We start from the raw sequence: 17,167 nt of genomic DNA, 5'->3' as shown, positions 1-17,167 counted from the left end.
CAAATCTAGGTACACAAAAAGATATTTCGTACCTAGTTGTTTCCATGGAATTAGTATACTAATCAATTAGTATATATAGTTAGTAGTTATATATTATTTTATATAGGTTATTATCGCCTAAAATCCGATCTTTGTGTTCAATTCAGATTTTATAAATTGACTATATATTTTTTATCTTTATAGGAATCACAATATAAAGCATTACACTTTTTATAGATAATGTAAAAAGTAGTCCCTCTGTCGCGTGTGTCTGTATAAGCGCGATAAACCCAATAACTACCGAATGGACTTGTGCGGTTTTCACCAATTGATAAACTGTAATTCTTAAAGGTTTAGGTGTTTGGTTTTACCCGAGCGAACCCAGGTCGCTAGTAAAGATTACTTTTAGGTTTAGGCTCTAATTTATTCTAACGCCATTCTAAATTTTTCTATAACAGCGGCAAATAACAAAGATATTTTAAAATAAAAATAGCTTTATTTAAAAAATAATATTCTTTGTACATACATTTGTTGGTGAATATACAAAGTAAACTGTTGCAATAACAAGCAATAATAAAAATTAACTATAAATACGTATTTGTTAGGTTCGCATATTGTATTATCACATTTAAGTCCTATTGTGAACTGAAAGTATCTATAAACCATTTGGTTCCTTAGGCGTTTTGTCTACATGCATTAAAGAACAAAACGCATCGTTTATTTAGAACAAAACGCATGATCAGCTTATCAGTTTCGTCGTTTATAATATTAGCATGGATTATACTCACAAAATTAAACTTCGATAAGAATAATAAATAATATTAAAATACATAAGGCTGAAGAATTTAAAAACAAGTTAAAATTGTTATACAAATAAATAAATTATATTTATTGAAATTAGTTCGATTACATAATATACAGAAACACAAATATGTACACACTCTTTTGTCATATTATTGTAGTATTTTATAGCTTCAAAAAAAAAAAAAACACTTAAGCACACTGCCAATCACAAAATACTTATCTATATATTCTTTGGCTATAAACAGCATTGACAGAATATAAATAAACAAAAAACAACACTCAAATTAACTTCACTTAAATTACTGCGGACATCGTTTATTTAAATCTTATTTAAATATATTAGAGTTTAGTGAAATAACAACCATTAATTAAATGTGAACAAAAAAAAATCCGAATACCTACCTACATATATTGCCCAATAAATAAATCTAAATAATAACAAAAATAAATTTAAAATGAAGTGGAATGGAACTACCATCAGCGGTTAAAAAAATTGACGATATTTATTTATTTATATGTTAGGTATATTATTTAAATATTTGGCGCAGTAAAGAGGAAGCAAAGAAATACAATTTCTATGAAAAAGAGAAAACATAATTAAGTATTTATGAAAAAAACGAACAAGATTTTTAAATCGGTCGAAGACGCGGGCGAAATGTTGGCCAAAACTATAATATTTTATAGATTACATGACTATGTCACAAGATACTATGCTTGTGCTACAGCTGTGCTGTCTACACATTGATGTAATTAATAATTATTACGATACTTTTCATAATATGATATCCATATTCGCGGTTATATATAACGGAAGAGATGGAAAAGTGCACCCGATGAAAAAAAATTCAAGGTTCATTTACACTATGCGAATCAATGTTCAATCTACCCTCACTTTGGCTGTCTAACCTGGGTGGGATAGGATGGGTAAGTATTTGCTCGCTTGGTGTAAATGTACCTTAACAAAGAAATTATTTCCTCAATAATATAAACACGTAATATACTTATAGATAACTCATAAAATTATTATTTAGGCAAGGGCTCTAGCGTTTCCAATATATAAAAATTGACTTAAAATAAACTTAGCGAGTATATAGAGGGGTAACTACAAAAAGTGCTTCCTATATATATTTTCTATTTTGTTTTTGCGAAATAAGGCAATCAAAATAATGCCTAATGAACAATAACAAAATCTGATTTATAACAATTTTAACTATATTTATATATTTATAACAAAAATTCACACCACAACATATAAAATATAAAACAATCACAAACCAAACGATATTAATCAATTTTCACAATAAAAGATAAATAGTGGATATTAATTAATTTTCACAATAGGATTCAAGGTACCAAATTTCACTTTGACTAGTCATTTAGGCATAGCATCGTAGATTTCAGAAGCCATTTTTAAACACTCATAAAAAAAAAAAACATACTCTAAACTAAAATATGTGTTGTCACTATACAATATTTGAAATTGACAGAAAGAGACAAAACAACTTTTAGGTTAGAGCATGGACGTATAAAAAAAGACGGACGGCGTTTTACAAGGCAGCGCTAGGAGGCAACCCATAGTGTGTCGGCCGGCCTCCTGTACAGACAGTACGGCACGCACACACTCTCACCCATCACCTTAGTGTGTCGGACGGCGGCCATAACGTTGCATTGGAATCGTTCTGTAAAAGTTGATGGTAGGCCTGCAGATGTAATTATTAAGTCAACTATATTATAACAGTAATGTCGTTTTGATTTCATAAATTGCCTAAAAATGTGCTATATTAGTCCTATTTTTATTAGATTTCAAGAGAACTGTGTTGTGTTTTTTTTTATTCAATCCCCCATACACTTTATATTACGGACGTAGCCAGGACGAAAGTAAAACAATTTAAAATTAATAAAATTTGTAAATAATTAAAAGTTTGAAAGAAATTTTCGTTGCTATGGGGTAATATCAGCAAAGTTGTGATTAAAGCTAGTATTTAGTATATCTATCTATTCATAGCTTAGCACAACAATTAAATATATAGATGAAATGAATAAATATAAAAAGCTAGCATGGGGGCAAAATCTGCATTATGGCACAATTTCTGGCACGCACACAAAGAAGGTCAGCCGCCATTGCTATGCTTCCTCGTTTGTTTAGGTTGTACTCCGTCCGTCTTTTTTCATACGTCCATGGGTTAGAGTATATATTTAATCTTTTCTATGAATAACAGGGTAAAAGCACAGTCTGTCAAGAAAGTGAAAAAAAAAAAAAAGATTTTTAACGAACTAAACTTTTTTGCAATTTCAATACCAAATATAACGGTTTAAGGTTGGTTGAAAACACCCAGGTGTTGTGAGCCAACAGACAGCGCCATCATTTATCACTTTCTTGGCAGCCTGCTAACCTGTCAGATAAAACACAAGAAAAAAAAAAACCCATTCTACCTAGCAACTTCTGCATTTTAAATTACGCTATTCAAATGCATTTCCTATGATATTCTAGTGTATTGTAGATAAATATTTTGAAATATATTGTAAGTTAAAAAATATTTGTGCTTCCTACAATAAAATATACAAACCTACGTACTATAATTCAGAGTGCGATAAATAGTTTAAATTAGACACTGCAATGATGTCATCTTTTGCTTTTTAAACTACAGCTTTTTAGCTACATTAAGTTAATTATCAACTTACATGACCTAAAATTCACTCTTAGACAATTTGGCCGTCTCAATAAATTAGTAGGCCATTACTGCATAATTTTTATAACCAGTTTCTAATAAATATGTTAATTTTACTAAGAAATTACTATTGCATTGTTGGAAATAGGTACGTTTTTTTAAATACATTTATCTTTTTTAAAACGACAATCTTAGTAATTTATAATTTAATAAAACCTTTGTCTACGAGTGTACTTCTCTAGACGTACGAAAAAGCCTATAAGTACTAATGCCTTTGAGCATTAAAATTCAGATTGACTAGTTAAAACTAATTTTAATATAAGGCTTGATTTCCACTAATTAACACCATAGAGAAGGGTTTTGCGGATATAATCAATTTAACTTCCGGATATCTGTGATTTACGAACAGACATAACTTCTAAAAAACATGTGATGTTCCTCAAACAGAAAAGGATAAAAAAACAGGTCATTACCAAAAATAGGTTCAACTCGTCTACTTTGCCTTGAACAGTGTGTCAAGAAAGTGAAGGAAACCGATTTTTAAGGAACTAAATTTTTTCGCCATTTCAATGCCAAATAGAATGGTTACGATTGGTTGATAAATACTCAGTGTTACCAGCTGACAGGAGACAGCGACCTCATTTATTTTCTTAACTTTCTTGACAGACAGACAGACAGAAGAAAATTCTCGTAAGTAATATCCCTTAAGCGCAATGAAACTTATATTTACCGTCTACCGAATAATCATTTAATTGTCCAATAATTTAACATAAAAACATTTTCTTTTCTTCATATCAACAAATAGGGTAGTAACAGTTATCTATAGTAGAACCGCCTAAATGAGTCCTCGCCCGCGGAGTACAAGGGGCGCGGGGGTACGACGACAAAGGGGACCGAGAGAGGTGCGGGCGGCGGGCGCATTCTTGTAAAAACTCAGTTCGCTCGCTACGCGGTTAGCGATCACACGTGTTGACAGTTGCGGACGCCTTGTGAAAGTTATACATGAGATTACATTCTCAAGATGAGTCGAAATGTTTTCGGACATAGAATTAATAGTCAGTGCAAACAAATGGCGTTTAACGTATATGAATATTTTAGAAAAAAGAAACTCGACCCAAATTCTGATGAATATAAACAAGATATACCTTTAAATAAAACTGTAGCAGAAGTTACTGGATTATCAGAAAAGACTGTATCTAGAATTGTACAACAAGGGAAAGCATTAAATGACAACGAGAGATTTAAATCACCAAGAAAACCAAAACAGGTTCGTAGAAAAAGAGTGGAAATAGACGATTTCACAAAAGGAGTGGTAAGAAGAAAAGTCACTCAGTTTTACACAATTTTCAAAAAAATACCTACTCTGAAAACTTTGAACGCTGTACTTAGAGAAGAGAATATATTACACTGCGGCAGGGAATATTTAAGGCTATTATTACATGATCTAGGTTTTAAATTTAAGAAATGCGGATCTAAAAGGAAACTCCTTATCGAACAGCCAAATATCACATCGTGGAGGTGGAAATACCTAAATACTATTAAAAAATATCGTAGAGAAAGAAGACATATTTTATACCTTGACGAAACTTATGTAAACGCGTCTCATAACGTTTCAAAATGTTGGCAATCAAAGGATGAACTTGGCGTTCTATCTCATATTGGTAAAGGGGACCGTTTGATCATCGTACATTGTGGAGGTCAAATTGGATTTGTAGACGGAGCCCTTGTGATATTCAAATCCAAATGTAAAACAGGTGATTATCACGATTCTATGAATTTCGCAAATTTCAGTAAATGGATAAATGAAAAGCTCATGCCTAATATACCGCAAAATTCTGTCATAGTAATGGACAACGCAGCTTATCATTCGGTTCGAGAAGAGAAAAAGCCAACTATGGCTTCTACCAAGCCAACTATGCAAGAATGGCTACGACGACATAACGTGCCTTTTGATGAAAAACTTAGAAAAGATGACTTATATAAATTAATTAAAAGCCATTTCACAGAAGATATTTACAAAATTGACGAGGTATTGAAAAGAAACGGACACGAAGTATTGCGTTTGCCTCCATATCACCCAGACCTGAACCCCATTGAGTTGGTCTGGGGTGATATCAAAGGACAATTAGCACAAAAAAGTATCGACTCTAATTTGGACCAGAAAAAAGAAATATTAGAGAGATTATTTGCTGAATATCCCAAAGAGAAATGGGAGAATTGTGTTAAACACGTGATTAAAATCGAAGACGAATATTGCAAACATGATGGAGCACTAGATGAAGTTGTTGATTTTATTATTAATGTGCAAGACGATTCTGATGATTCTGATGATGGCTGTTTCGAAAGTGAAGAATCAAGTTCCAGTGATACTGATATTATGGACATAAGTGATTGATTTATAATTTTGATAAATTTTGCATAAATAAATATTACATACATAACTTTATTACCTTTTTTTTACCTACATATCATACCTATATATCATAAAATCACATTTTTATCGAATTGTTTTGTATGAAAAATAAAAATTTGAAAATAACAATAATCGAAAAATGCTTATGCTATTTAATTCATGTACGTGGTCTCGTTGATACCATGGAGATATGGGATAACAAAAGGAACACGTTGTATAGTTTACAGTTGTTTCATTCAAATTTTGTATAGCCATTATTAATTTTTTAATAAAAATCTTCACCTGTTTGCCGCTAACCACTATGACTTCACATATCTCAAGAAATGTCCAGTAACATTTCGCCTCTTGTATTACACGCTACGCTCGACCGCCGCCCGCACCTCTTTCGTTCCCCTTCGTCGTCGTACCCCCGCGCCCCTTGTACTCCGCGGGCGAGGACTCATTTAGGCGGTTCTACTATACTTACTTTATATCCTTAATTTTATATACCGTATAGCCTATGCTATTCACACTCCAAAAATTCGCTTCATAATAACAACAGTCCAAATTTCTTAAAACTGTGCCTAAATCAGATATGTTAGAGAAAAAGGGGGAACATTCTATTTCTAATGCAGGTCTAAGCTAATTTCCATATTTGATATAGATTGAAAATTGTTGGATACCTTTTGAGCTGTCTGTGTTAATAAAGCACGTTTCGTCCTCCTATGAAATACCGAAATTATTTTTGTTATCTGAAAAATAAGTAACACAAATTTATACTGAATATTAAGAATGGCTATATAGTATATAGTCAGTTTCCACTTATAGAGGTGAAAAAAACGTAAAATGACATACAGATAATTATTTTTTTCGCATTTCACAGAGTGCATCCTGTGATCTGTGGTCCTAGTAGAGAGAGTCAGGCAATGATAACATTCTCAAGCAGGATAGACGTCAGGCGGCCGGCCGCAAAATCACAACCGAATTTTCAAACTTATAAAGTTGTTCCATGCAAAATGTGAATTTATTTTCGCGATTTCGGAGTTACTCTCAATCGAAAAGTTGTTAAAAAATCACCCCCTTTATATAAATAAATAAATGACTGATGGACAAAGCATAGAACCCACCTGTTTAATGGGGCCGGCCGCTCTTGCCCCTCTGGGGGCTGCCGGGCACGGAAGTGAGCCCCATGTACTCTAGCGCTCCGGATTTGTCTGTAGGGCTCCGCTTCAGGTACTCTGATATGTGCTGCACGATCAAATCGATGGCCACTGAAAAATTTTAGTGTTTTTTAAACTTTCGCGCTTTGAACATATACCTAATTATATTATGCAAGGTCGTTGAAACGTCAGCAACATTGAATAAGAAAGGTTCGTGACAAGTGCCGTTAATATATGTAGCTAATCATTTTGTAGTTTGAATACAACCAACGTATAGACATTATTGAAAACATACCCGCGTGAATTTTTAGCTTTTTTCCGGATTATTACCCAATGTCCTTTTCCGTACTCTTAACTATATCCATGCAAATTTAAGGTAGAGAGTGAAGAAGTAACAAACATACTTTCGCTTTTATAAGATTGTATAGATTCCAATATATGCAGGAATGCATTAGTCAATATAGAATCAATATATAAAAATATGACTAACCCAACAAAAACTTTCCACACTTTTTCTACTTACCCAATCCTATACATATTATAGTTAGGCTGTTATACGTAGGATATAGGCTACCATTCATCCCAGAAAAAGTGATGTTATACTGTACTACTTAGAAGTACAGTACTCATTGAAAATAAATGTAGGCGAAGCCATATAGCAATATACCTGGTCTCTTATACGTATAATGTTAATATTGGAATTATGGAATATATTACATACACAAAATGTGCAGTATTGCGAAACGCTAGGAGTGTTTCCCTACAACGACCGTGGTAAATCCTAACTAATATTATAAATGAGAAATTAATTTTGTTTGTTACCTCTTCACGCTCTATCTATTTAACCAATCTTCTTGTAATTTTACATACATATAGTTTGAAGTATGAAGAAGGATATAGCATACGGTCTTTCATACCGGAAACAACAGGGAATAAACGCGGACGAAGCCGCGGGTAAGAGCTAGTTGTTCAATAAAAGTCGAATAAAGGATGCTAACACTTTATTCTCTTAATAAATTATACACAAGTTGCTTATAGGAGAGTACATAAAACAACATATAGTATCCAAAATGCAACGATAATTTTAATCTTGTTTGGATTTTTTGCAAAACAAATATTTGTAAAATCAAAAACAGCACATACAAGTACGTAGTTATCACAATATCAAAAGAACGGAAAACAATATAGAACGGACAATGGACTACAAATATTGATTACTACTTAAAGCTTAGGTATGTAAATATATTGTACGTATGCAAATATACAATAACAAAGTTACATATGTTTATATACATCAGTAGTAGTTGGGGCTTTCTCCACTCGTATACCAGATCAAAATTACCTCAATAGCTCGTAATATTTCAAATTATAAGACATACAATACTTAAAATACATATTATCTCCTTTCTACAAGGAGGTTCAGAACAATATTCTTTGTGAAAATATAATCATATGTACTAATAACTCTGCCTAGTTCTAATTTTAATAATAATTATTTAACCATTAGATTTATCACATGCAAATAACTATAATTTCAATTACATAAAAAAAAACTTCAATTACGTTAGTTTTGTCATTTTGTCAGACACATATAAACAAATTGTATTATTCAAATAAATGAATAAATAAAATTTCAATTTCGACAAGAAATAAATAACTTTTCATGAGAGTTCTACCTTTTTCTACTGATATTTGACATGAGGACAATTTTAAAAGTCTTTCGTTACGATGAACTCAGTCTAGGATCACTATACAAATGGAATTAAAATGATCGCATACCAACCTATTATAAATACGCAATTGGCAATTAAAGGTGTCAATATTCAAGTCAAATCTTCAAAAATAATAAACTAATTTATATAACAATATTAAGGAAATTCGGAAATAATTTTCATAGTAATTTATTTTATATACTTGCGACGCCATCATAGATGAAATATGGCATGGCGTGTTACGATCACGCGGCTAGCGTGTTTGTGGTTGGCTGACACGTTCTATAATATTTTGTGCGTTATATTATGTATATAGAAAATGCATAATTGGAAGCTTATGGGTTCAAAATATATAATGCTCAGACTTGTACATATTATAAACAAAATAAGTGATATAAATACGCAAAAACTATATTATACTCTTGATTAAATATATTTCAACAGGCATTAAATGTTATACAAAAATATTGTGCTACTAGTTTTAAGGGCGACCGCTGCGTGACACGTTGTTATAACCCGAAACGTTATAACGTGCGAAAGTGATGAACGAGTCGTCTATTTCTGTCCCATTTAATTACTGTATGTGACTCAAAAAGTTTTTTCTTATCGTCTGTTATTATTGGTGTCATATTTTATTAATTGCATCTAAAAACATGACATAACGCCATCTAACGGCAATGGTTGTACACTATATGCTGAGTTAGCTCAACTGAGATTAGAATCTGTCTTGCAGAAGCAAGTTGAGCTCCAAACCTACTATTTAGCCACCACAGCTTTAGGCAGGCCGAATACGAGCGACATTGCGTCACGCAGCGGGAACCCTAATGGTCAAAAATAGGTGTAATTTGTCGCTCTGGAACTCGGTCTATGAATACAAAATCTTACGCTACGTACTTGGGTTCGTCAGCCTTATAATAAGAAGCTACACACAGGGAAATTATAAGCGACACACTTTGATAAATTACCGAAGTAATTATTTTTCAAATCTTTTGTTATTTCTCAGCATGTTTCACATAATATTGCGAACATTCGTAAAGACATTTACAATTTCTCCGTGTGTAATTAGAGTCTTAGACAAAAATGCTTATTCCTAAAGAAACTAAATCTTATTAACATTAAAATAAAAGAATAGGTACGCTTTTACCTAATAATATACAAAATAGGAATCACACATAGTATAGCTGTTCACTAATGGTATTTCATTGTTGAGTGTTCATGTGAAACTGAATTGCACTTCCACTATCAATGAAGTTGCATTATCAAATGGAATAAAAATAAAACCTATATACCAAGCCAAAATAATGTAAATCCCACAGAAATCGATATGATAAGATAGAAATGCTGTGCTGTGTATTTCAACACGAGAATGCCTTACAAACACTGATACAAGTTTAAATATGTTAATTAAACATTCAAATTCGATACACAATCAACAAAAACATGTTAACATTCAACAAAATCGTCTACACAAAAATATCGCTTCCAAACATATTTGCTTGCATCAACAATGATTTAGTTTTCGGGTGTATTTCTTGAGATTTTGTTAGTAAAGTTTTTGAGATCTAATAACTCCACAGAATTTTACCGGCTTTCATTTCGATTTAAATTTTCCATACAGTACTAAAACTATTTCCATATTTTGTTGTGCAATTTAATAAATTCAGAATCAGTCAACATCCCTTATCGAAGAAGTCAAAAAATATGTCACTTATCTACTACACAGTGGACCAATCGTACGATAATATTTCCATCATTACAATATTCAATTTGTAAATAACGTAATATACTTAAATCTCGTACTTTGGGCGTTAAAATAAAAAAATAACACTTAAACCAGGTCGGTCAGCTTGAAGGCGACGACAGGTAAAGGCTAGTGCACACCGAACGCGCATCGCAAAATTGTTTATTTCAAATTTAATGATAAGAAAACACACGAGAAACAGAAAAAACACTGCAGCAATGACGGAGTTATCCAATGGACCTCATCATCTCTTCCGATCAACCGGCAGGAAAATACATAGTTACAAACACAAATTTAATATCAAATTAGGATTAGGAATTAGGATTAAAACAAAATTAATATCAAATTAATTAATAAAATTATTGATCATTTTATGCATGGAATTATAACGCACGTGTACACACAAGCGTTACCATTCAAAAGTGCTGCAAATAAATTAGGTGTGCACGGGCCTTAATTGTAACATCACGCGAAACGTCAGCCGCACCAAAAAAAAAAAACCAAATGGTTCGTACTAAGATCTAATGCCGGCTATACATTGACGCGAAACAGTTCACCTAACTTTGGCGTGTTTGGCATACATTGGTCGCTGTTTTAATTGCAGTAAATAAAAGCTCCCGCACAAATTCGACGTCGATTCGCGTTGGCATCTGATTCGGCGATAGTGTGTATCCGGCACAATACTAAACATACTTAAACATATACTTAATTATGACAATGAAAATACATCGTGTATAAAATTCGCATATACTACAATGTACGCTATACATAATATGTATATATCTGCAGCGTTTTCGTCTGGACATAGACACTGGGGCATAGACATGATGTCAATCGCAAAACTGACGCAATGGGAAAAGACAAACTTTTTAAAAATAGATTCATTACTAGCGAACACCAAAAAAAGTTATTCTATCTCTATTTATCACCATGATGCTAAAAAGAGATAGATATACATTCGTCGGTATAAAATTTCAATGTTTTTATTCTCCGCTAGATGGCGCTAGTGAAAGTGGAGGTAATTTTTGTTACGTTACAGTAATATATAATACAATTTGGAGTGATCCCAATTTTATTATGAATGTTTTCTCACAATTAAGATACGGCGGCGGTTGGTTCAGAGCGTTCCGACCGCTGCGGCCGCGCATTGGTCCGTATAAGGTAAAAACCCAGGTTCGCTTGGAACCTGTGTTTTAAACTTCTACGGACCAACCTCAACATAATAAGTGACTGGTTTAAATTTGGCGTACAACTGTAAAAAAAAATACTATGAGACAAGTGATTCGAGACTGGATCAAACTCAATGAGGATGCTGTCACTGCACCTTCAGTCCACAGTTTTAAGAACAGAGGGCGAACTGCGGGTTTGAATTTCACTTCTCACTGTCGAATTGATTCGAAGTGAGAGAAGAGTGAAGTGAGAGCGAACCAATCATATTGTGGTGTGGTTGTCGTCGTGTCACAACGGCGCACTGTGATTGGTTAGCTGCGTCTCACTGCGAGTCGACTCGGTAAGATGTAAATAGCAAAGTCGCACTGCGCACACAGATTGGATAAAATCTCCAAACTTCAAGACACGCACGCGTCAGCTGCTAGTGTGTTATAAAATAAGTATTTAAGTAGGTTTTTTTAGAGTGAGATAAGTTTACCAATTGCAGTCAGTTTACGATGATATCACAAATCAATTCCATAGACTATCGACTCAGCGTGTCTTCGGAACTGCCCGACATCCTCCTACCATTGGTGGCTTCGTCCTCGTGCGTTCCGTTGCACACTCCATTTGTCAAATTCTTCTCCGGCGAACTTCTCTTCTTATACATTATGTCCCAAATATGGTGCACGATTAAGTCTATAGCCACTGCAACAACGGAGAACATATTTTATCGACTGAACTGTATGTGCAGCTACAAAGGCATAGCCGCTGCAAGTGGCGAGAATAGCCGACAAAATTCGTTTGACCTTGTTGCAGTGGCTATGACCTTGTGCGACTCACCTTCTTAATTTTGACGGTTAACACGCGGCGCCGCGAATATATGTACAAGTTTATATTTATTTATTGAAAAAGTTTTTCGATTAAGTAATATAGCCAACATTTCATTAATTCATTTCATTGACGTATTCGAATTCTTCTTCATAGGCGTATTCCTCATGACTGAGGGTCGTGGTCATTGCATGGAACGAAACACACGTAATAACTTTCTTGGCTTTGTTAATGGAGTGGTTTGCCATTGCCTTCTCCATTTCACACACAAGCTAACAATCAACCAGTGTGCAGGTTTCCTCACGATGTTTTTCCTTCACCGGAAGCAAGTGGTGGATGATGAAGACTACAGACTGTACATGAGTCAGATTGGTATACAAACTCATGTGGCACGAGTAGGATTCGATCCTGGGACCTTTAGATCCACAGGCGGGGGTCTTAACCATTACACCACCACCGTTCTTGGCGATTCGAGATTCGAATTAATTCGTAATAAAATTATGTTTTATGACATAAATTATTTTCAAACTGCAAATATGATATAAAATTTTCTCCTTTTATTCGTAAAAAAAATTGTATCAACAACAAGCAGTACATTACTGAATGTTACACTTTACATTTGACATTGACAGAACGAGACTAAATATATATAATAAAATATACTTTAGCTGAAAGTATACTTTAATTTTTTTTTAATAAGAGGGATCGAAATTAGCAATATAACAACAACTTACCCAAGTTGTCAGCGCCTCGTGGAATGATGACGTCTGCGAACTTTTTAGTCTGTAAGGAAGACAGAGACAGATATATATTTTAAGAAAGCCATCGGGACCAGACGTCTGGCAGCCGATTGATTGTAAAATCACAGTAGAATTTTTAATTTTTTCATAGTAGAATTTTTGACCCAAGGTTTGGCAGAGGATTTCATTAAGTCCGCCTGTTGTTAACTTTTTAAATTGTGCAATAAAGTTACTGGTATCAAACGCATAATAACCTCCTAAAGACTACTTGGGTACATCAAAACAAGCTACTTTTATTCTACGACTTTTCGTGATTCGTATTTTTTTTTCATATAAAAAATACAATCTAATTTGCGTTTCTACACATATTAACTCTATAGCCAAGCAACACAAGACAGTACAGTTGCGTTATGTAGCGGAATCGAACATAGAGTTAACGTTTTATAGAAACGACATTAAAACTAAAAAAAGGAAAATGTATTTATTACGTTTAGACAAAAGTTGTAGAACAAAAGATGTTAGTCTCTATGTACCTACCTTAGGTTGCCTGGAAGAAATTGCTTACAGCGATAAGGCCGCCTTTTGCACAATGTATCTATATCATAATGTCATGCTATGTGTGATTATACATTTTGTACTTATGTATACTATGTAATTAATTTGTGCAATAAAGATTTTTTGTGTTGTATTGTATTGTATCTTATGCGCCTTTGGAAGGTTATGTGTTAGATGCAAGAACTCTGTATAAATAAAGAGATCAACTTACCGGCAGACAGAATTCTTCGAAAGCCGGCTTCACGAAGTTCATGTACTGGTTCAACACCTGTTCCAAGTCTCGGCCACGCTCCATTATGTCGCGGGGCACTGCACACAAATATTGGATTTTAGCGGTGTGCGTTCTGAACACTGTTTTTCTGACAGAAATAACTGTAACATATCTTTGTTTTTGCAAACACGTGACAGGTGAAACCTGAGTGAAAAAGGACCCAAATTTCATTGTTTGGTCTGTGGATATTTGTGCAATTTTTTTTTTTACTGCCTCCGTGTTATGGATATATACATACATTAGGAATTCATAGTGTGATGGAAAATTATTCCTGCCAAGGCCGTAATTATATTCGCTCACTGACATTCGATTGAAAAAAATATAATGGTGATCAAAATTATTTGAGATTACATACATTTAACATACAAAACAAATCCCACTTAGATGTGGAAAAAACTAAAATTTACTTTATTTTAAAGGCGAACCAAAATGTTCAATAACATACCTCGCCTTGCTAGCCGGGTGTCAGAGTCTGTGTCAACAAACAGCTTCATGTGGAACCGCTCCCGTATCTCTGGGAAGTAGAACACGAGGATGCCCTCGATCAGGACCACATCTGCGGGGTAGATTGTGTGTGAGCGGTGTGGACTGTGGACAAAATAGAAAAATGTAATGCTTATGCTCAAATTGTAAATTTTTTTCATCAAAGTTTTTATTTTTGTGACAACAGAGATAATAATATTAATAATAATTGATAAAACATTAAACTTTTTAATACCTAACAACAATAATAACTGTTTAAACTCTCGGAAAATAATAATTTAAGAGGTCATTCCTTGAAACTAAGTCGCACATCGGCAAAAAGAAAACTGAAGAGTAATCTTCTATCCAATTGTGTGGTTCGAGACAAGAACAAACTCAATGAGAATGTTGTCACTGCACCTTCAGTCAACAGTTTAAAGAACAGCTTGGATAAAATCTCCAAACTTCAAGACATGCACGCGTCAGCTCAATGAGCCTAGCAGCTCATTTATAAAATAAAATAAATAACACAAAAAATATTCATTATACAATATTTTATCTCAAACAATTAGCTAGCCTTCTCCGAGCAAACACAGCATGCACATCTGAACTCTGTCTACCTATATTCATTCACTAGAATAAGTAGACAAAAGCACATACATTAATTGTGCACGCATTAAGTTGGGCCTCATGCCAGTTTTGTGTTTCTGTCTTGTAATCAGAGAATTACGGACATAAGTCCAGTAAAACTGTAAGTTTTTTTGGAAAACCTATTATTTTGTTTGTAGAAAATTTGTCTATTTTCACTCATTGTCATCAGACTATTTTAAATGGGTTTTATATTGAAATTTCATGAATAAATATGCAATCATAGTCATAATAAAAGTTCACTTACTGAATAGAATTTGTGATGTAGTCATATTCAGGAACTTCAACTTTTTTTCCAGCGAGGATATCTTTGAGCACCGCTAACAGCTTCTTGTCATCAAACGCGTCCGGGTGATCGAAGTTGAACTGACCACGTTCAGCTCGGAGCCTTTCTGACGGACTGAGAGTGCGGTAGAAGGAGTCCTGGCTGACGCACACCACTCGGCGTTCTGTCTGCTCTTTGTGCTGTTGCCCAAGCTTCTCCATGATGCGTTGACATACTGTTGACTATGGGATATTCCATTTAACTAAACATATTGTTACAGTCAAATATTTATTAAGAAAAAAGACCTTCAAAGGGACATCTTCATTTTAATGTTCACAGTCAACTTTTATACCATTTATAAATTTTTAAGACCTTGTTTGTTAGTTTAAAATCTATTTTGATATGTCTTATTAAAAAAAAGCTTTAATAATCAATATATGTAATTTATTTGCAATGTATGATACTGGTTTTTAAAGAGTAGTGATTTCAAGATTGATTACCATTGTTTGAATATGTAATTAAATTTGGTAGTTGGATGCTGATGATCATTCCCAAAAAGTTTCTTGTAAGAGAATATTAATGTCATATATTTTAGGCCATGTCCTGGTTATGCAAGGGCTCGTAAATGTTATTTTTTAAAGTAATTACTTAAATGTATCTACGTACTATACGTTTTCGAAGTGGTGGTGGTCCTGTGGTTAAGACCTTCTACCTATGATTCAAGATCTCAGTGCCATAATGACATTATATACAATCAGACTTATGTGTATAGCGGTTTTCATAGATAACCACTTGCAAAGGAAATCAACATGAACAAAATTGCACACTCTCTCTTTAGTTCACTAGTGAGTCTATTGCCACTATATGGTGGTATTCGCAAAAGTCATGCCAGATGTCTTCAGGTGACTTGAATAAACTCTGACACTGTGCTATCAATAATGCTCTTGTTAAAAAAAGTTTTATTTCATCTACTATACAAAATTCAAAATATATAGTGTTATAATGGACTGTCTTTTTATTAGCAGGTGAAAAGACGGTGCAACTTGACTCGCTTTACTGTCTATAATAGGTTATGTTTTGATATCAAATTGAAACTAATAATCAACACATTTAGCCTGCCAAATTCTTGACACCATGGAATTTGAATGCCATGATGAAAAGAGTTACGTAATATCAATTTCGATACGGAAAATCAATAAACCGAGGCTCTGAACAGAGGTTACCTTGCCACTAGCCGTGCCGCCTGCAACGCCTATTAGGAACGGTGTCTTACTCTCAAGAGTACTCTTCGTGTAATCTATCGTTTTATCTGCCATACTATGTGTTGTTATGGTTCTGCACTGCACTGATTTACGCAAAATCTTGTGGCACGCAGTTACACCACGATTTGTCTGCAAAATTGCTAACATTTGTTTTTAGACTACTAGACATTGACAAGACAATCACAGCAATTCTAATGACATTGACAGTTTATTTCGCAAGCCGGCCGGGGATTGGTTGTAAAAATTAAACGTTATCTACCTATGACTATGACCCTAATCCACTATTCATTTGGTAAGATTTCAACATTATTTCTGTGTATGATAAATAAACAGTAATAAAAATATGATAAATACATTCCAGAATCCGTAAATTACCATAGCTAAAGTGTATCATGCATGAGCATAAAATTATTAAATATATCTATATCATTGGCATGATGGGGCAATTTAATGGGTTCGTTTCTTTTTGTGTTTCATAGATTCAGTATTATACATATACGCTTGTTTTCAATGGGCAGATACTGTTA

General features: G+C 33.7%; 2 protein-coding genes across 4 annotated transcripts; one reads left to right on the top strand and one right to left on the bottom strand.

Moving 5' to 3' along the window:
• Positions 1–461: 461 nt before the first annotated feature.
• Uck (Uridine-cytidine kinase) lies at positions 462–16,811 on the bottom strand. 3 transcript variants are annotated; one of them, XR_008404692.1, is made up of 8 exons: positions 16,602–16,811; positions 15,361–15,620; positions 14,449–14,591; positions 13,944–14,041; positions 13,172–13,220; positions 6,972–7,115; positions 6,528–6,596; positions 462–3,176 (listed from the first exon to the last, which is right to left on the bottom strand). XR_008404692.1 is itself a non-coding variant. In XM_053744839.2 (7 exons), exons 1-6 carry the CDS (start codon positions 16,785–16,787, stop codon positions 6,976–6,978), a joined length of 876 nt encoding a protein of 291 aa, XP_053600814.1. In that variant the 5' UTR covers positions 16,788–16,811; the 3' UTR covers positions 6,329–6,596; positions 6,972–6,975. The 3 variants fall into 3 exon arrangements, 2 of the variants coding, with proteins under 2 accessions (XP_053600814.1, XP_053600813.1); XM_053744839.2 differs by lacking the exon at positions 462–3,176 and having other exon boundaries at positions 6,329–6,596; XM_053744838.1 differs by lacking the exons at positions 462–3,176; positions 6,528–6,596; positions 6,972–7,115 and adding an exon at positions 7,991–12,314.
• On the top strand, positions 4,522–5,847 carry LOC135309714 (uncharacterized). The gene is made up of 2 exons (XM_064435954.1): positions 4,522–4,719; positions 5,263–5,847. Exons 1-2 carry the CDS (start codon positions 4,522–4,524, stop codon positions 5,845–5,847), a joined length of 783 nt encoding a protein of 260 aa, XP_064292024.1.
• Positions 16,812–17,167: the final 356 nt, after the last annotated feature.

Source organism: Plodia interpunctella, chromosome 5, assembly GCF_027563975.2.
Source record: "Plodia interpunctella isolate USDA-ARS_2022_Savannah chromosome 5, ilPloInte3.2, whole genome shotgun sequence".
Classification (NCBI taxonomy): Eukaryota; Metazoa; Arthropoda; class Insecta; order Lepidoptera; family Pyralidae; genus Plodia; species Plodia interpunctella.
The sequence above is the reverse complement of the archived record's forward strand: the minus strand, read 5'-3'. Positions and strand labels throughout refer to the sequence as shown.